The sequence below is a fragment of the Sparus aurata genome, chromosome 13 (assembly GCF_900880675.1).
Source record: "Sparus aurata chromosome 13, fSpaAur1.1, whole genome shotgun sequence".
In the NCBI taxonomy this organism is placed as follows: Eukaryota; Metazoa; Chordata; class Actinopteri; order Spariformes; family Sparidae; genus Sparus; species Sparus aurata.
In genome coordinates this window covers 11261568-11284174 of record NC_044199.1, presented here as the reverse complement: position 1 = coordinate 11284174, position 22607 = coordinate 11261568, and the positions used below count along the sequence as shown (strand labels likewise).

The 22607-nt window shown below is 41.0% G+C and overlaps 2 protein-coding genes across 4 annotated transcripts; both read left to right on the top strand.

The window, feature by feature from the left end:
• Positions 1-503: 503 nt before the first annotated feature.
• Positions 504-11146, top strand: LOC115594248 (complement factor B-like). The gene is made up of 18 exons (XM_030438189.1): positions 504-641; positions 1756-1962; positions 2050-2235; positions 2342-2518; positions 4077-4163; positions 4418-4557; positions 5604-5748; positions 5871-5999; positions 6341-6433; positions 6596-6730; positions 7670-7776; positions 8026-8158; positions 8269-8407; positions 8623-8699; positions 9888-9988; positions 10107-10236; positions 10684-10733; positions 10811-11146. Exons 1-18 carry the CDS (start codon positions 584-586, stop codon positions 10985-10987), a joined length of 2271 nt encoding a protein of 756 aa, XP_030294049.1. The 5' UTR covers positions 504-583; the 3' UTR covers positions 10988-11146.
• Positions 11147-17621: 6475 nt separating this feature from the next.
• Positions 17622-22592, top strand: layna (layilin a). Of its 3 annotated transcripts, XM_030437243.1 has the most exons (9): positions 17622-17811; positions 18362-18600; positions 18725-18745; positions 18881-19178; positions 20130-20287; positions 20368-20412; positions 20507-20569; positions 20661-20757; positions 20910-22592. In XM_030437243.1, exons 2-9 carry the CDS (start codon positions 18522-18524, stop codon positions 21613-21615), a joined length of 1467 nt encoding a protein of 488 aa, XP_030293103.1. In that variant the 5' UTR covers positions 17622-17811; positions 18362-18521; the 3' UTR covers positions 21616-22592. The 3 variants fall into 3 exon arrangements, with proteins under 3 accessions (XP_030293103.1, XP_030293104.1, XP_030293102.1); XM_030437244.1 differs by lacking the exon at positions 17622-17811 and having other exon boundaries at positions 18289-18600; positions 20130-20281; XM_030437242.1 differs by lacking the exon at positions 17622-17811 and having other exon boundaries at positions 18289-18600.
• The last annotated feature ends 15 nt before the right edge of the window (positions 22593-22607 follow it).

The following is a 22607-nucleotide window of genomic DNA, read 5'->3' as shown; positions in this document are numbered from 1 at the left end:
ACAGCGGGACCAGCCTGCTATGTCTGGCTGTTCAATCAATACTTGTATCAACATGTCAATAAGTAACGTTCAACAGTGGCAACAGGTTTTGGGAAATGATGCAGCAAATGTTTGTTATTTGTCTTGGTGTCACAATATCTACTTTTTTATACGTGACATGTGACCGTGTGTGTACCCATGACGGGAAAATCCAGGAACCTAAAAAGGAGAAGCTGTTTCCTAATCAAGGTCAAAACACAAGAAACAGAGTCGGTCAAAATGAAAAGCTACTGTTTGGTAGTGTATTGAGTTTATTTAAATGTTTAAATGTATTTAAACGGGAAAGGGGTCAAGTATTGGGAGTAGGAAGTAGACTTTGTTTTATGGGACTACTACATTAGTCAAGATGATCATCACTGAATTATAAAGAAAAAATAAATTGTTTGCATGTTGACACACATTATTGATCTCTTTATATTTGTCTTAAAGTTAATGAGTACCAGGTTAGCCTGTGGTCATCATGTCCCTCCTTCTGAACATCACTTTGAAATAAGTGTTCCTGCACAATCCACACATTTTTTTTCTCCTCAGTTTAAGGTTCAACATGGGGTTTACTGTCCACTGGAGTTGGCTTGCTGTACTTTCATGTCTCCTCTGCATGGGTAAGCTACTTTTATTTTGATGGTGTATTATTTTTGTAATTTTGACTTTCACACTAACTGTCATGTATTTCTCTACCTGTTTACATTTACTGCATAAGTCAATGTCGATATTTGAAACCACAGACGGAAAATGGTACAATATTGGGGGCATATAATTTCAGATATATATATAAAAAGAGAAATATAACAAGGCTTGTGAACTTTGTGTTAAGCAAAAAGGCATCTAAGTTAATTTACTAGTGGAGGAGGTGGGACTTTATGGACACTGCAGCGGCTGCGGGGTTTAGGGTGCTACGGAGGCTACAGCATCCCAACTATGAGGCTGTTTATCCCTGGCATTAAAATGCATCTTTGGTGATCTAATGACAATGTGCAGCTCAAAGTCCATCCGTTCACAACTATATTCACATAAAATGCATCCTCACATGTGTCTTGAGATACCACTTGTGATCGGATCAAACTCCCCTGCACCATATGCGAATAAATACATACTAAACTAAAACTACTCACTAAGTCAAGGATTTTTACTCAAGGAAAGAATGAAATAAATGTAGAACAGATTCCAAACTGACGAGAAGGGTCAAAGAATGAATAGTTTGTCATAGATGACATTTCACAAAGTTCATAAAATTTCTCCGAACTCAACAACTCACAAAATTGAGCGATTTTATAACGGAGTCCGGGGAATTTCTCTGTCCTTGTTTCGGTCTCCTGTAGTGCAAAACATGCTTGAATCCTGGCCATCCAAATTGATTCAAAAACATTTAATCCGGCACACCATTTACTGTGGCGCCATTATATAGACTGACCGCTCTGCACCCCCAAGTGTGACTGACTTCCAGCGTCAACACTATAAATTGTGTTTTAACTGACACATCATCATTGTTAGATATGACTAGCATGATGAAATTAATAAATACAAAACGTATACTAACTTTTGAACAATTTAGCAACTGGGTTGCTGTTTTAAAGGGGCACTCTATGATTTGTTTCTAATGATGATGATATGTGTTAATTCATTACGCTAATGCCCTTCTTTGACCCTGTAGAAAAGCTCTCTAAACTCTGTGTGCATTACTAAACCTCCATGACTCCAAACTGTTCTTTTTTTCAGGAGGGGAAGTGCGCTGTAATTGCACAGAGACAAATATCCAAATTGAAGGAGGTCATTACAAATTGACCAAGCAGCTGAGGGCAGGCAGCATGTTGGTCTACAACTGTCCCGAGAGCTACTACCCATACCCGGCTATGATCCGCCTGTGCCAGCCCAATGGCACATGGAAACCGGCACCCAAAAGATTTTTACCTCAGAGATGCAGGCGTGAGTAATATGAAGCTGATGTTTCTCACTTTGCCTCAGGCTGCCTGCTCCACACTGTAACTCAGATCCTTTTGTTTTGCTTTGCAGTTGTTGAATGCCCTGACCCAAGTGTGCTGGAGTACGGCAACGTCTCCCCTCCTCAGGAGAAGTACTTTGTGGATAATGAGACCACGTATGAGTGCTACTCTGGGTACACAATGCGAGGCTCAACCAGTCGTGTTTGCTTACCAAGTGGAAAGTGGAGCGGCTCCACTCCCATCTGTAGCCGCGACTGTAAGTCCTGAACAGCAATTTACCCCCTCTCTCCCTCCTCTGTCCCTTTGGCGATACACCCTCACTCATGGCTGTTTCATGACTTTTGTCCTTTTTATTACCGCAGCAGGAGATCATTGTGCTGATCCTGGTATCCCAGCTGGTGCCTCGAGAACGGGAAACATTTTTGGAATTGACGACACAGTGAGATACAGCTGCAATGGCAACCTCATTTTGGTGGGGTCGAAGGAAAGGGTGTGTCAGGAGAACGGCCAGTGGAGTGGCAATGAGCCAGCGTGCTACTGTAAGACTGATACCTACAAATCCTGATTACGTCCTGTGCCATATGACCAGAGCTCTGCTGATATAATGATAAACAGTGCTCAGTATTTAAACCCTGGAATGCTGGATGCTGCCACATTCAGAAGCAATGAGAAATGAACTTACTACTTCTCCACCACCAGAACTAATGTCCAGCAACGTTCATTTTTCTTTTCATCCACTAATCCATCAGTTTTTATGTAACCCCTTTATCAGTAAGTCAGAAAACGTCAGTGTGACTGACACGGATGAGTCTGTGGTGGACCAGGTGACAGATCATTTAAATATATCGCTCCCTACTCGAGTATACTTGCGTATGTATACAAGCTGGTTTGCAATCAGCCAATATCCCTAAAGAAGAGGCGAACACTTGCGTCATCAACTCGAAGCATAACCTTCCACTTCCATGTTTTGATACAGTTGCTTTTCGCCCTTAATGCAAACATACCCCGGTACACTTAAACTGTTCTGGAGACCACCGTCTCATGCGGACTCGGGTACAGATCAGGAACCATGCCCGAGTACAGTACACCACCAGTCAAACGGCCCCAGTCCCTGATGGTAGAGCACTCTAAATTTCTGTCACTTATCATATAAATAACAGAGTGCAACACTATGAATGTCGTCCGTCAGAGACTGGAAAACGTGCATTGATCTCCCTGAATGATATCGTGTCTCTCCTCTGTCCGACAGCCAGCTTTTCAGTCCGCTTTCAAGTTTCGCAATTTCGGAAACAATTGATTTAAATACTTGATTTCCGTCAAGGTTGTAATATATGACATGGCGCTGGGTTATCTTACCAGTGGTATAAACCTTTCCAACAAGTTCTGACTTTGTGATGGTTGCTTTGCCCTTTCAAAAATGCAGCCACCTGTGGGAAGCCAGTAAGGGATCATACTACTAGTAACCCCCCCGGATTTCACCAGGTCCACCTTCATCACAGTGTCCTTTAAGTATGAGACAACTGCTCGTTTGTTTTTCCAGTTGCGGCTCTCCGCTCTGGGATTCTATGCGGAGAATACAAGTGAGTCAGTTTTGACAGAAGCGGACTGCGATTGCATTTCGCCACACAAAACGAATCAAGCCAGACAGGAAATCAGATAATGAAATGGCAAAAAAAATAAATAAATAAACACCCTGTGCACCCAATCTGCATCACAACAGAGTCAGAAATATCAATATTAAACATACTTAGAAAGGATTTAACCACTTAGCCTACTCAACCACAGTAGAAGCACCAACATATAGGAGAAAAAACATGATAAAAACAGTCTGAGCAAGTCAGCAATATCAGGCAGGCTTGATGCTCGGCTTCAGAAACACTCCCAGCGGGATATGAAGTAGTGGAAACAAGCGGTGAGAGTCACTATTCCGGGGACAGAGATAGGATCCCTCACCAGCTTCCCACCTGAGAACGCTGCACGAGTCTACTGAGAATTGAACCATAGTCTCTGTGGTGATGGTCGCTGTCTCTATAGTATCACACCACCTTGTCACACTGATTAAAAACCTTTGTTCATGTGGCTTTTTGCTTCTTGCAGACAAACATACCTACGACACTTCCTTGGAGGTTTCAGAGGAATTTGGCAGCGCGATAAAAAGCAGCCTCACCACTTTAGAGCCAGTTGGTAAGTTCCTGCAACTGATCTGATTATTAGCATTATTTAACAGCCATGCTGCTCAATTCAACCTAGTTTTCAGATGACTCCCTCCTCCGCAAAATGACATAACACCTTGGTTCTTTATGTATTTATCTCAAAGGAAAATGCGCTGGTGTGTTCAGAGGACCCTATTCTCTTTCATTGTACTTCACTTTATAGAAAAATAGGAATACAGCCTGCAATGTGTCCGACACTAACAGTATTTGTTGTTGATTGCTCAGGTGACATACAAGAGGGGAGGAAAATCAGGGTTTCAAAAAATGGGACACTTAACATCTACATCGCAGTGGATATTTCTGAGAGCATTGAGGAGCATCACATCAACAGCTCAAAGAATGCTATCACAACACTTATCAACAAGGTAAGAAACACACACCTTTCCTCCTGATTAAAAAGGGATTTATAACACCGAAGGCAAGTCATCCAAAATGATAGAACAGTATATATGGTACAAGTTTTACAGCGTGTTTTTTCTTTTTTATGGAGAGATGCTGAGTTTGCAAAGAGTCAGCAACATCGTGCCGGTACTGGAGATCTGAGATTGTTTTTTTGCTGATTGTGGGGTCAGTTGAAAGGATGCACATGGGGATGAAAGTACAGACTATGGTGGATGGATGCTGGCAATAAATATGCTGCATAGCACATAAAAAAGATCAAATAAAGTAGCTGGTGTGACTCGTCTGGACACTTGATCAATCAACTGATCTTTCTGCGTAAGGAATGAAATGACATGTTTAGAGTTTTATTGGGCGTCAGAAGCCACAGAATAACGTGCGGGTCAGTAATGCAATGTCGATATTGAGACACTTGAAGCAGGTGACATCTGGAGAGTAAAGCCACTGAATGTCAGCCAGCTCACAACTTGTTACCATTTATTCTTGCAGAATAATTAATTTCTAAAACATGTCACCCCTTGAGGCAGCTATCAAATATGGCTGTAAGGTAACTGTGAAAATATTAATCCCAGTGGGAGTAGTTGATTTCACTCATACATATTTGGTGCGGGCTGACATGTGAAGACTTTAATGTTGTTTGACACACTTTTAGAAGCACATTTGGCAGGCTGTGCACGTAACATGTACAAGCATATCTCCATCCCACTTGGCTGCCGGCACAACGGCCCATTAGACGTAAATTTCATTATGAATCATAATCTTGACCGATCCGTCTTGGCACGAGTCCTTTGGCTTGTTGTCAATGCACACTACGGGATTCTCTTTCTGCTGATAAATGAATCAATTACTCAACAAAATAACAACCATAAGCAGACTGATGCATAAGGAGGTGTTGCATTAACAAAATATTTTCGCAGGAGTTTGCACATGTTTACAAAAGTTGTGTCAAAGTTCATACAACACTGAAGACCATCCACCCTGTATTTAACTGATTTGCTTCCTGTTTCCACAGATTTCAAGCTTTACCGTGACTCCAAACTATGAAATCCTCTTTTTTTCCTCTGAATTGTATGAAGTTGTCAACATTATGGATTTTTGGGATAAGGAAGTGAAACTAATGAATGTCACGAATGGAGTGAAAAATTTTGTAGTAGGCGGTGAGTCGAGCAGGTCAGAGAAACTTTTGGAAATACTGCTTAAATGTACTGCTTGATTTATGTTTAACTCTGTGCATGTGTGTGTGTGTGTGTGTGTGTGTGTGTGTGTTTGCACTCAAAAGACAAAAACACAGGAACAAATCTGAACCTCGTCTTTAAGACCTTCGAAGAGCGCATGGGTCTTATAAAAAGACGAGTAGGAGATGAGGCTTTCAAGGAACATCGTCACGTCATCATCGTTTTTACGGACGGTAACTCAAGCCACTTGGTATATTCAACAGACTCACTGCCAGTTTCATTCACTGCTGGGAAATTGTGGCTCAGACTATTCATGCAGCAACTAATTGAAGAAATAGGATGACATTTTGAAAATGCGCTAATTTGCTTTTCTCATGGACTTAAATAAGAAAGATTGATACCTTTCCTACCTTCTCAGCAAGAAAGGAAATGAATACATTTCCCAAATTCGTTCAACATATGAAGGCATCATTTCACTCTTTAACTGTGTTCCTATTACTGCTTGATTTACTCATCATGCGCAATCAAATGTGTATGTTGTACATTATTTCAAGGCATGTTTCTTTCATTGTAGGCGCTTATAACATGGGCGGTTCACCTGCTTTCGCTGTGAAAAGAATAAAGGACATGGTATACAACAATGACCCATTAAGAGATGAATATCTTGGTTAGTTTTACCTACTATCTATTTGTTGTGCAAATTTCTGTTGCTATCCTGATTTTCCATAGTTCCGCCTTGTTGCTGTCAGATTTGCATGCTTGGGCAAAAGAATGTTTTTAACGCAAAAGAGAGACAAATATATCATATCTACAATTCGCTCTGTTATAGATATTTATATTTTTGCCATCGGAGAAGAACTCTTTGATGATGATCTGAAGCCCCTCACAGCAGGGGAGGATGGCAAGCACTACTTCAGGATGAAGGACATTACAAATTTACAAGAGACTTTTGATGACATAATAAGTAAGTAAATCTTTCCTAAGAGAACAGACCATTAGGAAGTACTGAAAAAACATTTTAACAGAAAAAGCTGCAATCTGAAATGTTTTGAAAAAACGTTGCCATGAAATTTTGTACAGATGTTCATAGTTCCCAGAGGATGAATCCCACCAAAATATCTCTGCATCTGCTTCAATGGATTGTAACAAGAATGTACACAGATATTAATGTTCCCAGAGGATAATGGTTTTTCTGAGATTACCCGCTGATTATTGAGATTTGGTTCAGACATTGCCACTTTAGGATTAGGATTTGTCCAGTATTTTGACCAGGGATTGAATATATTTATATGTAAATGTACTTGACTATAAGTACATTTACTTTTAATGCTTTAAAGCAAATGTTGTCATGCCACACTATGATGGTGAACATGTCAAACATCGTATCTGCTAAACATCTGCTTGTTAGCATTTCCACTGTTCTTTGCCATGCTAACGTTACATTTAGTTCAAAGCCCAGCTGGGCATAAGTGCGACGTCACACATCAGCTAGCATGCTAGCAAAGTAGAAAAAGTGGAAATAAAAAGAATTTAACAAAACATTCCCAGCTTTAAATTATATCTGACAATATATATTGCACTTAACGTTTTTGATGACATCTAGCTCATGTACTGATTTAGGTTTAATGCACCTAACTTGTGTGTTGATTTGGATAAAAATAAATAAATGAATAGATAAATTTAAAAAAAGGTCTGCTAAATCAGGTTTCAATAGTTTTCTATAATGTTATAGGTTCACAACACAAAACCCAACATTGTTCCCAAGCCTTTTGAAAAAAGCATTTAACAAAATTATTATAATGTTTAGCTAGACATTGAGCTATCACGCTATACTGATATTACAATGAATGGATTTGCCATAATGAACATGAGCAACATTGAACTTGTTGGATTTTTTGTGCAGATGAGGAAGATGTTAAGGGTCTGTGCGGTCTTCACAAGGACTATGACACGGGTACCAAAGATAGCAGGCAGAAAAAGTATCCATGGGTGGCATTCGTTATCGTCCAGGTGAAGGTTTCATTATTTAACTTGATAATATATCTGTGAGAAAGTTGTGAACTGACAATCTGATTCTTGCAATGCTTTATATGATGATTCAGGCACGAGAATGGTTAAAAAAACATTTTCTTTCTTTTAATTGGTGCCAAATGAGTCACATGATGTAAATGTGAAAACAGCCAATTGTGCCCTGCTTCTGTGTATTATAGTGTAACTACTACACTGTATTATAAATGTATTAACCATTTCAAACTTCAGAAAGACGGAATCTCAAAGAAATGCCTCGGCTCTCTGGTGAGCCCCGACTTCGTCTTGACTGCCGCTCACTGCCTTCCGTTTGGAACTTTACATGAGCACGTCACAGTTGAGATTGATGATGGACAGGGCAAAGGTATTTACAAAAATGTATTCAGTGCTTTCTTATGCCTCAAACATTAGTTAAGCTTTATTTTTCGGCTATCCAACAGCAACAGCACTAACACTTCCCATTGTGTTTCACAGTGAAAAAAGTTAAAATGTTCAAAATACACGAACGGTACAATGTCACCGCTAAAGTTCACGAAAAAGTCAGTGAGTTCTACGACTATGATGTTGCCCTCATTCAACTGGCGAAACCTGTTGAAATTTCTGCTGCCGCTCGGTGAGAAACACACACACACACACACACACACACACACACACACACACACAGACATGCTAAAAGCCATAAATGGATACATTAGATTTGTTACAAACTCATGTGTCCATGGGACAATGTTATATTTGTAATACTGCATTTTTATAAATAGATATGCTGTGTTTAAAGTTATTTACTTGAAACATCATCGGCTCCATTGTTTTTGGTGTCTCATACAGACCTATTTGCATACCTTGCACCAAGGAGACCAGTCAGGCTCTAAAACTGGTTGGCGCTTCCACCTGCGAGCAACAAGGTGGGTGATGTAGTCCTAGCTGAAAACATACATGACATAATATATTATACATATATATGCATACAGCAATATTCCCAAGTTTGCCACTCATTGGAAATATAAACTTTCATGTTTAGATAATAAACGTTCTTGGCAACTCTAATTACCTTCAAGAGCATGGGACATTGGAAAACAGTCATAAGAAGGCAAGGAGTGGTAACGTCTGCAATTATAAGACCCAGCCAAAGTTATTTCGGCCCATCCAGAAATGAAATCCTGGCGCTGGGCCTGTCACACACACTGTTTTAATACGTGGAGAAATCCAAGTGCCCATTAATGAACAGCCAAATATTTTTCTGGACTTTTATTTTGACATTTCTTGAGTGTAAATATCTTTTGACAGTCTCAGTAATTAGTGTATTGTCAGATTTAAACAGAAACACTTTGATTCCCACTGTTAAGCCTTTATAAGCACTATATTATCACTTTATATTGTTTAGAACATTTTATAATGTGTATACAAAATACCTTTTGGTGTTTATGTATTTGTCAACAATTATAACTTCTAGTATGAACATTCTTAACTGTGTATAAAAAAAATATGTATTTAATTCATTCATTCATTAACGATGACAGCAGGGAATCATATCCATAAACAAATTCTCAAAGATTGTCATAAACCATAGAACATTTATTAGTTGTTTATAGATATAAGAAAATCATACACTGGCGGGTTTCCAGAGCATTTTGCTGCATACCATGTGACCTATATCAGTTAAGTTTGCCACAAGATTAAAAAAACAATAAATACTAATTTCTTCAATAATTATGTTTTAATCAGTGCATCATTAACACATATAATAAAAAATTAACAAGACAATTCACAAAATAAGACATAAATGCATAATGTATCATATTCATGAAATGTCAACTGTCATATTGTCAATCATTCACTATCTGTTACAGATGCTTACTGATGCGTTATAGTGACAGATACATAAACACTTCACTCATGTCCACTCATAATTACTTTAAAGAGGGTCTCTGTGAGTTTTAAACCATGTATTAATTGTTGATGTTGCTTATAAATGCATAATGAGGAAGCCGATACCAAATTTTCCTCTGTCAATTTAGTGGCCCGCAATTTGAATAAAATATCCCCACACCCTCACACATCATTTACTGTATGTTTGTGTTCTCTCAATACAGAGAAGCTTCTGCTAAAGAATCATCTCGAAAGCCTCAGTTTCCTGACCAGAACGTCCAACTTGGTAGATGAAAAAACTGTCCAAGCTAAGCTTGGCGATAATGTGAGTCTTAAATTATCGAACTATGTTGTGCCTTGTGTTTTTGTGCCTGCTTTATTGATTTTTTTTTTCCTTGTATAAAGGTACTTTGATCTATGGGTCTTCTTACTTACTTATGCAGAGAGGTGAATGCATCAGACACGCACTAGATGCAGAAGGCGTAGATACGGATAACCCAGAGGTCGCTGTGACTGAAAACTTCCTGTGCACTGGTGGTCGAAATCCTCAAAGAGATCATATAGCATGTAAAGGTATGGTCCCTGTAATATGTGTATACAAGTTGAACACACAACTTCTAGAGGAGCTACTGGTTCTCACATAAACATCCCTGAATTAAGCTAAACTAATTTTACCAAAACACAGCAACATTGAATGTAAGACTGGACTTAAATACAAACTAAACTAACAACGGTATGTCCTTTAAGGTTGGTTTGTTTATTCGGCTAATTCAACAGAAGCGAGGGCGTTTATACAGTTTGCTGCAAAAAAATGAATAAATCTGTCAGTGAAGATCTATTCTCCTCTGATCAAAATGTATTCCCAAAACTACGTAGTGCACCTTTAATGACACCAGTCTGAAGCGTTTACTCTCAATGGTGTGATGTTATGGAGATAATGTAAGGTCATGTCAGTCTTATTCACACCATGTCAAATAAAGTGACCCAATCTGATTTAAATGTGCGTGTGTGTTGGGACAGGTGACTCTGGAGGTGCTGTGTTCAAGAACTATGAGAGTCGCACAATACAGGTAAACAGCCATTCTCATCCAACAGTGCATTATAATAGAGTATTCCCTGTGAGTATAAGCAATGATTCCTTTCGCAGGTCGCACTGGTCAGCTGGGGAAACAAGGATCTGTGCAAAACAAGTTCAGGTCTCGTCGAGTCAGATGACACCTCCAGAGATTTCCATATTAATCTTTTCAAAGTTGTCCCTTTTCTCAAATTGATCCTTGGAAACGACAATAACGATTACGCGCCGCTTGAGTTTTTGGAGAGCTAAATTCATTTACATACTGTACTATGTTTTGCAATTTCAGGTGTGTGATTTTTGTATGCTGTATGTTGTATTACTGAATTCATCCGATCACTCATTAAAGATACGATTTGTAACATTTCCACATTAAAATGTCTGAAGATGACAAGGCTCTTGTCGTATAAATGTTTGCGTTGAGTTGTGTACTTACATCATCCCAAAAGGCACAAACCCAGAAAAATACTAAACATATTGATTTTGTTGACTTTTGCACTAAAAAACAACAGAAGATACATGAAGACGAAAGATTAAAAGTCGTAACCTATTTTCTTTGTTTTGTTTTTTGTCGTGATTATTTATTTTAAGCTTTTAGCCTGTAGTCAGATAGGACAGTTAAAACACTGGCATGAAATAGGGGAGAGAGACTGGGGATAATATACAACAGGCCACTGCTGAGGACCCAGCCTCTAAATATGGGGCGTAAGGTCTACCAGCTGAGATACCAGGGCACCCCATCCACAAACATCTCTGCCTGAGTCATGTTAGACTGATTTTCATCAGCAATAGCAGCTGTGACTGAACAAAAAAAAAGCAACTCTCATGATCTAACGCTACTTCACAACAGCATCGAACTACTGGGAACTCGGTCGAAACTCAGACTATGAGTTTCAATCCTAAAGGAAACAATTTCCGGATACATTTTCCTCTCACACACACGCACTTACCTTCTCAAAATGCATGGTTAAAGCTGAACAGCATTCAGACAGATTTAATGTATCATTGTGACCAAAGCACATTTCACAACTTGGCCAAACAAACAAACCAAACATCAGCTCCTGTAAATGATGCCCACCGATGTCACAATTCTCACAAGAACTTGCACATGTTTGGGTATGAGTCAGTGCGAAAATATATGGTGCTGATAGGTGAGTGCGGTGTGGTGTCCCCTATTGGAGCTGCTCCATTGCTAGCTTGGCTTTATAAAGCAAATAACTTGGATGAAGAGATTACAATGATTGCATTGCAACCAGTTTTTAGTAATGAGACTGTATATGTTGTAGTGTTGGTCTTGTTGTTTGGTTAAATGTCTTGTTTCTTGGTTGTTTTCATGTTGTGTGTGTTGCCAGGTTAAACGTGTTTTGTTATTTATGTGAAATAATGTATGTCTTTGGGATGAAAGACATATTTTAGAGGCAGATTCTGCCAAAGTGAAATCAAATCAATATACAATATAATATAAGTATATTGTATATTACCCAGTATACCCCAAATATCCAGTCTGCTCTGATTGGTGAGCTCACACACACCTATGCCAGCTCCGCTAACAACAACAGAGCAGCTGTGCTAAATCAATTCTTTCCTGCTGGAGAGGCGTTTCAGGAGTTTTCTGTGGGAGAAAGGGGGTTCTGCTGGTGCAAGATCTTTTACATGCACAAGAACCGATATATAAAACATATGAGGAAAGGTCTCATAATAGGTCTCCTATAACAGACTAATAAAGACCTATCTATTTTGTGAGCTGCAGGACAGGAAGAAGGACCTTTAATTCAGATAGAAAAGTGATTTCTTATATAATTCGAAGAAAAATGTTGCATTACAGGTTTATGCAATTGCAATCAGAGGCTGTTAACAATTTCCTGCTCTCAGGCCTTTTCCAAAACTGCTTAAAAGAGAAATGACTTAAAGAATTACTAGAGCACTTAAAAGGTTTCATCAAAAGTCTTTTATGGATCAGCTCTGCTGATTTAGCCGTCCAGCTTCCCTCTCAGGTCAGTGACTCAGGGCTCGTTTCCAGCTCTCTGTGCAGGCCTACGCAATGCGGACTCTCAGTCTGGCACCATTCCAACTGGGATCATTCAAATTGAATTTAGTGGAAAGTTAAGTTATTTTTTTTTTTGGTGAGTAATTGAATTTGTTTCCCTCTCTTTCTGGCTTTAAAATGGAAATGTATTGAGTTTGTCATCCATTGCTGTGTCTTTACAGCCCACAAACAAACAGAGCCATTGCATTACGATTAATTTGTTGTGGTCAGATCGAGTTTATGGCTTCAAGTCAGGCTGTTTTACTGTGTAACTATGATCTGTAGACCATTATGCTGTCAGGCATTGCCTCGGTGAAAATAAACATTAAGCAGTTCTCTTTATTAATGCATACTGGTCAAATGTCCAAACATGAAAGAACAGTGGTGAATTCTCAGCATCAACATAAGGTATCTCTGACATGGTGAAACGCCTACCTTCTGTGTGTGTGTGTGTGTGTGTGTGTGTGTGTGTGTGTGTGTGTGTGTGTGGCCAGTGATGTACTGGCCTCCCATGGGAACATTCATCTGGTTTCCCTTTAACTAATTGGGAGAGAGGGAGGAGGTCAGTGGGATGAGAGGAGGAGGCAGGGATGGAGGGAGACAGACTGCGTGAGAGGAGGGACGAATGGGAGCGGCTTAATTGAATGAAACCCTCTCAGAGGCTGTAAACAAGAAGGAAATTTAAAACAAGGACCATCCCTTATTCAGTCCCTCAGGAAGAGTCAGTTACATCTCTGTCTCGTCTTTTCAGAACATCACCTGCTAATGCCAACGTCCTGTACCCTGCCTCCAGTTTAAACGAAGCAGAAGCCCTTTGCCCGAAATCCATCTGGTACACCTAAACTGATTAGCAGGGCTTGGAGAGAGCAGCATGCAAGCGGACATTGTATTCAGGGAAGTCTCACCCCCACCCTCTCACCCACACTCCCCCATTCAACGCCAGCACACACACACACACACACACACACACACAGCATATTCCTGATGAAGCATCCTGCTGTTTAAACTCTGGCTGATCTGTCTCTCTGCGAGCCCTAAATCAACCTTATAGGCCATTTTAGAAATTACTACCATTAAGAACTGCATGCATACACTTTTCTGCCATTTGTGCTAAGAAAAGCGGGTCATGCTCACATGCATCCATGGCTTCTGCTGGTGCTGAGGCATCAATATGATTTTTTTTTTTTTATAGATGTAATTATGTAACGCTCCCTTGCTATTAACCTGTAATGTCACATATTCATCAGAATAATTTGACAAGCTGAGTTTCAAAAATTCCCCTTACCAAAGTCTGTTAGTTCTGTTAACTCATATTTACCGATCTCAAAGGGCCACTATGTGGTTTTGGATTTTCAGAATTGAGGATACTTGCAAGGACACAGGAATATCCCAGTCTTTTCCAGAATCTAGACAAGAAACCTTAAAGGGGCAGTATGTAATATTGGAGTAGAGATTCAAACTCTATTTTCAATTTTAAGAGGTAATGAAACAAATATACAGAAATATAATTGTTTCCATAACTGAATAGACAAGCTGTTCTCAGTGGAAAATAAGGTCCCCAGAACACTGTCTGAAGCTAGAAAGGTGGTCATGAAAGTCATGAAAATGGAGAGACTTTGTTTATTTGGTTTGTTTAGGCATAAAAATCAGTAAAAATAAAAGTCAGTCAATGCAGATCTTTCTCTTCTGATTAAAATTTCTTCCCCAAAACTACATAGTGCACCTTTGAAGGAAAAGTTCTAACTTATATGAAACAGGACTAGCTATGTTTATTCAATTTCTTACAGATAGTTAATTAGAAGTGTTGGGCCTCACCTTACACAAGGCCCGGTTAAGGTGTGTTTAACAACAATAAAAGGGGGATTTAGGTTAAATTTGGCTATCAATAATAATTAATGATTATTTGGGATAATTATTAATTATGATAAATAATATGATCCAATTTGCATTAGATCACCTCGGGGCACCACCCTTGAAGAAGGGAAAAAGATAGCAATTTTACTAAATCAGTCTCATAAAAACGTACTGAACTGTTTATAACTCTGGTTAATAATTAACTTAATGACTACAACCAAATTCACCATAACAGCTAGTAATGGTTGAAGGATTTTGGAGTTCTTGACAGTGTAGAGGTTGGCAACATTCACTCATGTACAATATTAAATAGACAGCAAGAAGGTTCAAGATCTTTTATTTAACACAAAATGGAAACACACAATCTAACTAACATGTACTATACCAGTGTGTGTGTGTGTGTGTGTGTGTGTGTGTGTGTGTGTGTGTGTGTGTGTGTGTGTGCGAGTGCCTGGCAGAACAAAGGAACAATGGCGGTCAATGATATCACATGTGGGTGTGATATGCTCTAGCCTCAAGGAATGTGTGTGTCTGTGAGTATGTATGTGCGTGTGACGTGGTGCCAGGTTATAGAAGATGGTTAGTTGCATGCAGAGACCCTGAGTCTGTGTGAAGCATAATTCAACTAATGTCGAATTAGCCGTCTAGGAAAGCAAACTACCAATAACTTGACTCGAGGTCACCATAACACCAAAACATTGAACAAACACATCAATTGAACACATTACATCAACCAGAGTTTAAAGTCCTGTGCTTAGCCGTGCTATGGTTTGCTATCTAAGCCCAGTTCAACGTTACCAGTCTTTGAGGAGAAGGTGCTGGTGGTTGCAGGAGAAAGTTGGGGCTCCAAGGTTGAACAAGCTGCTCTTGCTGTGCAAGGTTTGATGAAAGTCGGCAGAGGAGGAAACTGGTCGCTCCTTTACTTTGTAAGGATAGCAGCTCGGTGCTAACCTGCTTGGTGTTCCTTAGATCCTCAGATTGGCAGGACCTCGTGTCGCTGCAGTGAGGAGAAGTTCTTTGGGCCTGCTGCCAATGCAGCTTGCAGCTCTCCACAGCTTGTTGGGCCCAGAAGAAGGGATCTAGAAGGCAGGCAGCCCCGTGGGGGGAGGTGGAGAGGAGCCCTTGAAGATCCAAAGTTAAAGGAGTAGAGCGCGTTGAGTGAGAGAGAGAACATTGAATGCTCTGGGGTTTTGACTACCTGATCAGCAGGGGGTCTGTCACCCTGACCAATAGTAGCTCATACCTGAATTCTGCACCTAGGTGTGAAGAATGGGGAATTCTGGGACACTGAGTTCATTTCAGAGTCCATTTTGAAATCCACAATGAATGACTTCATCTGTGGGTCCCAACAGAAGGCTGATACCATTACTATGTTTGTAGATAAATATGAAGCCATCACAAGCAAAAAGTTATCCAAATGTAAAAAAAAGAAGAAAGAAAAAAGCCTCCAACATCTCTCACGCTCAGTAAATAACAAGCTGTGTTATCATGTTATCATTATCATTGCACTTTAGAGGTGCTGGTAGGCAGATTTTGTTACACTGGACAGAGCCATGCTAAGTGTAGCCTGCTAACCAACTTCCTCTCTGCTGTTTTGCCTTCTGTTAATGATAAGTACAAGTGCCTTGCCCATTCAAAACACGCTATTCAGTGCAGATTGTCTCTAAAGGTGAGGGGTTTACAGATCCAGTGTTAAGCTCCTGAAGTGCACACAGACTTATTGGACCCCCAAATAATAATATCAAGTATTTTTTCTTTTCTTTTTTTTTTTATTAAATCTTTATTTGGGATGGACATGTAAAACATCGGCATACCACTGTGGTGAAAATATAAACAAATGTCCTTCCGGTTTTGTTGTTCTGAGTTCTTCCCAAGGAAGTATATTCATGGAACGTGAATCAAATTATACTCGTCCTTGGTAGAGCTTCCTCTCCTCTAGAAGCTTAGATTTCACAGCCTTTATGACAAAATAACATCAGTGGAACTACATTGTCTTCTTAGAAATATCAAGTATTTTCAGTTTAGAACCTAGATGATTACATCAGTAGTTTGTGTGCCAGACCACAGCAACCAATAATATAGGCATCCCTAGCCCTTGAGGCTTACGTTAGCTAGCATACTACTGTGACAGAAATTTAAAGTCCCACCTCCAGTTCTCGCTGAAGAATAGTTAAAGCATGTTGACCTCCTCTCCCCACTCAGTTATATGCGTTTCACCTTCTCCTGTTCTCTTTTCACACTGCAACGCATAACCACAGCAAGTTGTTGAAACAACACTAATGTCCATTTTGTGTATGTCTGCTTCCCCATGAGATCATGTGAGAGGGATTGTGTGAAGTGAGGAGTAGAGAGAAGAAAATCTGTGGCATTTCTCCTTCTGTGTGTGACACATCCTGATTTCAAAATCAGTTTGGATTTCAGAAGTCCTGTATAGTGTGAGCCCAGCTTCAGTCTGCAGAGCCTTGAAACTAGAGCAAAATGTCCAAATTGCACCAAAAAAGCCACTGTCCTCAGCAACACACCATCAGATTGTGAAGTAGATCAGATGAAAGGTTCTGGAGATATGCGAGTAACAGACAGACAAACAGACAAAGATTACCTGCCTCATAGTTCGATGTAGATTGTTTGTGAATGAGCTCGTTTAACAGTTAAATAAGTATTTTAGCACGGGAGTAAGCTTATACACTTTCTTGACAAGAGTTAGATGAGCGGAACAACACCTCTATCTGTATGTCTTCATAGCTAGTAGTATGAATCTACAGTGAGCAGACAATTAGCTTAGATTAGCTCAAAAACTAGGAGCAGCAAGAGACAGTTAGCAGGCTTGGTAAGAAAGGTATGAAAATCCACCTACCAGCAACTCAAAGGTGTTACTTATTATCTAGCTAGCTAACTGCTATTAGTTGATTTCCCACTTCCAGTCTTTGTGCTAAGCTCACCAGTTGCTTTCTGTAGCTTTATATTGATTAAAAACAAACAATAAATGTTTTTTTTAAAAACTATAGGGATGTTGCATGGTTGTCTTGTGCACTGTAGAAATGGCAGTGAGTTTTTGTGTGTTCACAAAAAACATGTTGACTCCTTCATTCACAGAATTTTTACATCCTCATCTCCAAAACCTTGTTACAGAGCACTACGTGAACACACGAGAATTTATTACGCTGGTTTGATGTTGGCAGGGCTCAACTGGAAGAAGGTGAGGTCATGGGGTCGTTTGCTTGTGTAGCCAGGCCACTTTCAATCAAATCAAACCACACCCAGCAGGCCTGATAGGGGCAGTTAAGCTGAGTTCTTCAGTGAAAGGTATATTTATTCCTTTTGAAACCAAGTTTTCAGAGGCTTTATGTGATAGAGGAAAGAGAACACCTCCCTCCTCCTCTTGGAGATGTCAGCTGTGTTGGCCATCTACTTTGTTTTGTATTGAAACACAATGAGGGAGAAACGCTGCAATCCGAATATTGTGAAATATCCCTGATCGAGTTAGAGGAGATCATTTTCATGTAACACTTTTGTAATGATAATACCGAAGCTTAAGTAATAAAGGAAGGAGTGAAATCTGCCTCTTGTCAGCGTTTACGATGAGAAGCACTTGCATGATTAGATGTCTTGCAATCGATGCAGCCTCTTCTCCCAATCATTAAGACTGCTCTTAACAGATTACAGCCCCCTCCCAAACACGCACAGCCTTTTCTCCTCCTCCTCTTCCTGCTCCTCCTTCATGTCTCACACACTCTCTCTTTCAGCAGACAAAGCAGGAGATTCCGCTCTTTAGGACCCTTTTAGAGCACTTCCACCTGAAGCAACAGCTCAGAGTTGATCTGATGCCACCTGAGCTCCCCTGATGAGCAGATGAGCGGAATGCGAGAGTAAACTGAAACACAAGGGGCGGTGAGGAACTGACCACGGATGACAACGATGGACCTGCTCACAGTCCTACTTCTGCTTTTATGTCTTGATCCGTCTGCAGCCACAAGCCTCATTACAGGTAAGCTGACACACAGAAAGCCCAACAGCACAATGACATGAACTCTTGTTTCAATTGTGGATCCATCTTTGGTTTCCTCACGGTCTGCCTTCCCGATTCTATGCTGGATGCTTGGCTCTTGAAGCGGATATATTCGAAGCCAGAGGTAGGCAACACTTACAGCTTTATAAAAGTCTTCCACAATTACTCATGTGAAGGGGCATCTGAAGGTGATCAGTGCATATCTGGCACTTGTGATGTGTTTGTGTGTGTGTGTGTGTGTGTGTGTGTGTGGTTGCAGGTCAACGTGTGTGCAAGGCAGGAAAAGGGAAGCCGTGCTACAAGCTTGCCTACTTCTCTGAGCTGCGGCGGAGGCTGAACTTCGCCGAGGCAGAGCTTGCCTGCAGACGGGACGGAGGTCAGCTGCTGAGCGTGGAGTCGGCTTCGGAGCAGAAGATCATAGAGCAGCTCATCACGGAGCTCCGCCCAACCGATGGAGACTTCTGGATCGGTCTCCGCCGGAACCATGGAAACGAGGACAGCAGCTCGGACTGCTCCCCACAGTACTACTGGCTGGACGGCAGCAGGTCCACATTCAGGTGGGTGGGAGTTATTCAGAAGGTCAAGAGGTCAAATTAGTATTTTCGAGCAGTTTCACCAACAAAGAGAATTCTGTTGAGAAAAATGCTATGAACATCAGCCTATAACACTGATTAAGTGAGTTCAAAAAGAAATTCATGATATATCGGGTGTCTTTTCTTCCGTCATTTTTTTTTTTTTTTTAATCTCTAACGCACTTCCTAATTACTTATTGCGAGGGTGGATTTTTGCGAGACAATAATCAGAAAAGATTCTGAAGGACATTTCCTGAAGGGGAAACCAAAGGTGCCACCAAAAGTATCCTTCTATTAAAAGGGCCCGTGAAACTTCTGTGACGTGCTCAAAGTCGGTCGTGAGTTCATGTTAGCAGACTCCGAGAGAGACTTTGAGAAGAGGCCCTCGGGACATGGATAAAAGTCACATCCTTTGGAAAAAATCCTTCACAAAGAAATCCACAATCCAGCAGCATTAAACAACCTAAATAAATCGTCCACAGGCTTGAATAAGAGAGACGGGGAAGGTCTAATCAAACACATCACATTACAATCCGCTCACACGTGTCCAATAAAAAAAGTGATTAATACATGTGCACTGCTTCAGATGGTCATATAGAGCCCCTTTAAATGTATATGTGAAAAATCGCAAGTTTATATTAAGTTTCATGTCTGTCAGGACCAAATATTTATTCAAGTGTTTGTTCAACCAAAATCAAACACCTGTAACTGAAAAAAATAATAATTACATAATATTGTATGCTGTGATATTTTCTGAGACGGTTGTCGTGTCATGAGAATCTCATACCGTTGCATTTTTTCAGTAGCAAAAAAAGTAATCAGGTTTGATAGTCAGCCTTTAGTCTTATCAGGTTGGAAAGCCTTTACCAAATGACTTTTTATGGGAGTGATGATTTTTAAAGATTTCTGTCATTGAAGACATGCTGTATGTTGTAGGAACTGGCACTGGGATGAGCCGTCATGCGGCTATGAGGTGTGTGTGGTGATGTATCACCAGCCGTCCGCCCCACCTGGCCTGGGGGGGCTCTACATGTTCCAGTGGAATGACGACAACTGCGAAACCAAGAACAACTTCATCTGCAAATACAGTGCGGGTATTGCTGACGCTGCGGTTCAATTCTCTTGTGCTCTGGCGACGGCTGAACGTTGTTGACTTTGATTGTTTTCTCCACAGAGACACTAGTGGATCCTCCACCTCCTCCCAACTCCACTCAAACAAGTAAAATGTGCTCAGTGTGGTTTTTAAAAATACACACGTTCGATGAATATGGTCAAAATACAAGCGAGACGGTCTGAACATCTTTTCCTTACAGATGTTTCCCCTTCGTCGGTGCTGCCGTGGGGTCCAAGCGACGACAAGCAGGACAGAAACACAGGTTGACTGACCCACTCGCTTACTCTGACACCACATGTCGCATCCAAATGCCAACATGCATGTCACTAAATCTCTGTGTGTCTCTCTTTTAGTTCTGAATCTGATTTACATCATCATTCCCACCATTCCCCTGATACTGCTGCTACTGACAGTGACCGGAGTCTGCTGCTTCAAAGTGCTTGTGAGACGGTGAGCATCCAAAACAAAAGCAAATCCTCTCTGACCTCAGTGGCCTCCATTTTTACTTCCTACTCAATGCCCTGTAAACAGTCTGATCAGGTTTCACTCTATGTTAATGTGTACGGCATCTTGTTATTTATGCTTCCCTGTGTGTGAGACAGAAGGAAGAAGGAGCAGAAATCAGAAGTATGCCAGACGGACCCGGGCCTCAACACCACCTCGACTCCAACTGACGTCTACAACGTCATTCGCTCCCAAAAGGACGATGACCTGGTTTCAGCTCGCCCTAACACCAAAAACACCTCCTTCTTATGCTCGTCCCCTGACACCCCGACGGGTGACTACGACAACCTTGGTGGCCGGGACACGGAGAGCGGCTTCGTGACGCTTGCTAGCACAGAGAGCTGCTTCCTCAACTATGACCTCAATGACCTCAGCCTTGGGCGTCGTGGCACTTTCTACGACACCAGCTTGGGCCGCCCGGGGAAGAGGGACTTGAATGACAGCAGTCTGGGCCGCACCGGGCACAGAGAGTTTTATGACAGGAGTCTTGGTCGTCGCACGACAAAGAGTGAGCATTATGGCAACAGTGTGTACGGGGACCACGGACTGTACGATGGCAGTATGAGAGGAGGGAGTGACCTGTTTGATCCCAAACCGAGGCCTGGAGGTAACACGGTAAAGGCTGACCTCTATCAGACATACATCACCAACGGCAAGGAGGACACTTACCAAACCAACCTCGGGACCTACGGAAACAGAAAATCCTACCAAGCCAATCTGGACAGCTACAGAAACGGCCTGACGTTCGATGGCAGAGGGCGATACTTCAACGAAAAAGACTGGATCAACAGGGAAAACTACTGACCCTCCAATCATCTCTTTTGTTGAGTGTGTGGCAGTGTGTATGCGATCGTGGACTCGGATGAAAGGCAAAACAATGGCTGTGCACGTACCTGGTTCTAACTGTTTGTATGGTATGTTTCTGAAAGAGCCAACCTGGTGCCAATGGTGCAGGACACACTGTGAAAACTAGGGCCACAGACCCTCACCCGTCAGCATTTGTTGATGGTTCAGCAGTCGGTCTGGTGAGTCATGGCCCTTAGATCGAACTGTTGCGGGTTGGGTTGCATTGTGGGTAATGTAGGTACCAGGTTTTGACACCAAAGAAGAATGCGTGGAATTAAAAAGACGATGTCGTGTTCTACTCTTTCCATTTTGATCTTTCCTGTCCGCCGTGAGTCCGAAGATGTTATAATCAGTGGACACAAGCCCCCGCTACATGCATCGGCCTCAAGACTACAGATTTCTCTGGCGACGCTGACAGTCAAAGTGTGTCTATGTGTGTGTGTGTGTGTGTGTGTCTGTTTGCATGGCCTTGTCATGCTGCCCTTGCTTGGTAGGATAACCACTGAGGTCTTGTGCCTGAAATAACTGTATTAACAGGCTACCTCAAACAGATTTAGACACACTAAACCAATACTGCCTGAAGGAGCAAAAGCTGGATATTTGTATGTATTGCAAGTGTGTTTTGACATGGCCTTAAATTGTAAGAACGTTTTGATTTTGATTGATTGTTCCCTTATCTATTAATGGCTTTCTGTCTTCTATCAAGTCGACTGAAGACGGACAAAAACAACACTAGCAGGTGTGAAGGTGACTCATACGGTGAATTCTGCTTGAATGCCTGCAGCAACGGCATGATATCGAAGAGAATGATAAACTAAAGCATCATTATTATTATTTATCCAGAATGTGTAATGCCTTGATATATCTCCTGTAAGTGAGAGCGGTTTGTATGTTTGTTACGTAAAGAAATCTTCAAATAAAACAAGTTCAGAATTGAATCTGGCTGTGTT

Excerpts from the sequence above, each read along its gene's own strand:
- LOC115594248 (XM_030438189.1), top strand. The coding sequence starts at position 584 with ATGGGGTTTACTGTCCACTGGAGTTGGCTTGCTGTACTTTCATGTCTC. Across the intron at positions 1,963-2,049 it reads TTTACCTCAGAGATGCAGGC|TTGTTGAATGCCCTGACCCA; the intron begins GTGAGTAATATG and ends TTTGCTTTGCAG. Across the intron at positions 8,159-8,268 it reads TGATGATGGACAGGGCAAAG|TGAAAAAAGTTAAAATGTTC; the intron begins GTATTTACAAAA and ends TGTGTTTCACAG.
- layna (XM_030437243.1), top strand. The coding sequence starts at position 18,522 with ATGACAACGATGGACCTGCTCACAGTCCTACTTCTGCTTTTATGTCTT. Across the intron at positions 20,288-20,367 it reads CATCTGCAAATACAGTGCGG|AGACACTAGTGGATCCTCCA; the intron begins GTATTGCTGACG and ends TTTTCTCCACAG. Across the intron at positions 20,413-20,506 it reads TCCCAACTCCACTCAAACAA|ATGTTTCCCCTTCGTCGGTG; the intron begins GTAAAATGTGCT and ends TTTTCCTTACAG.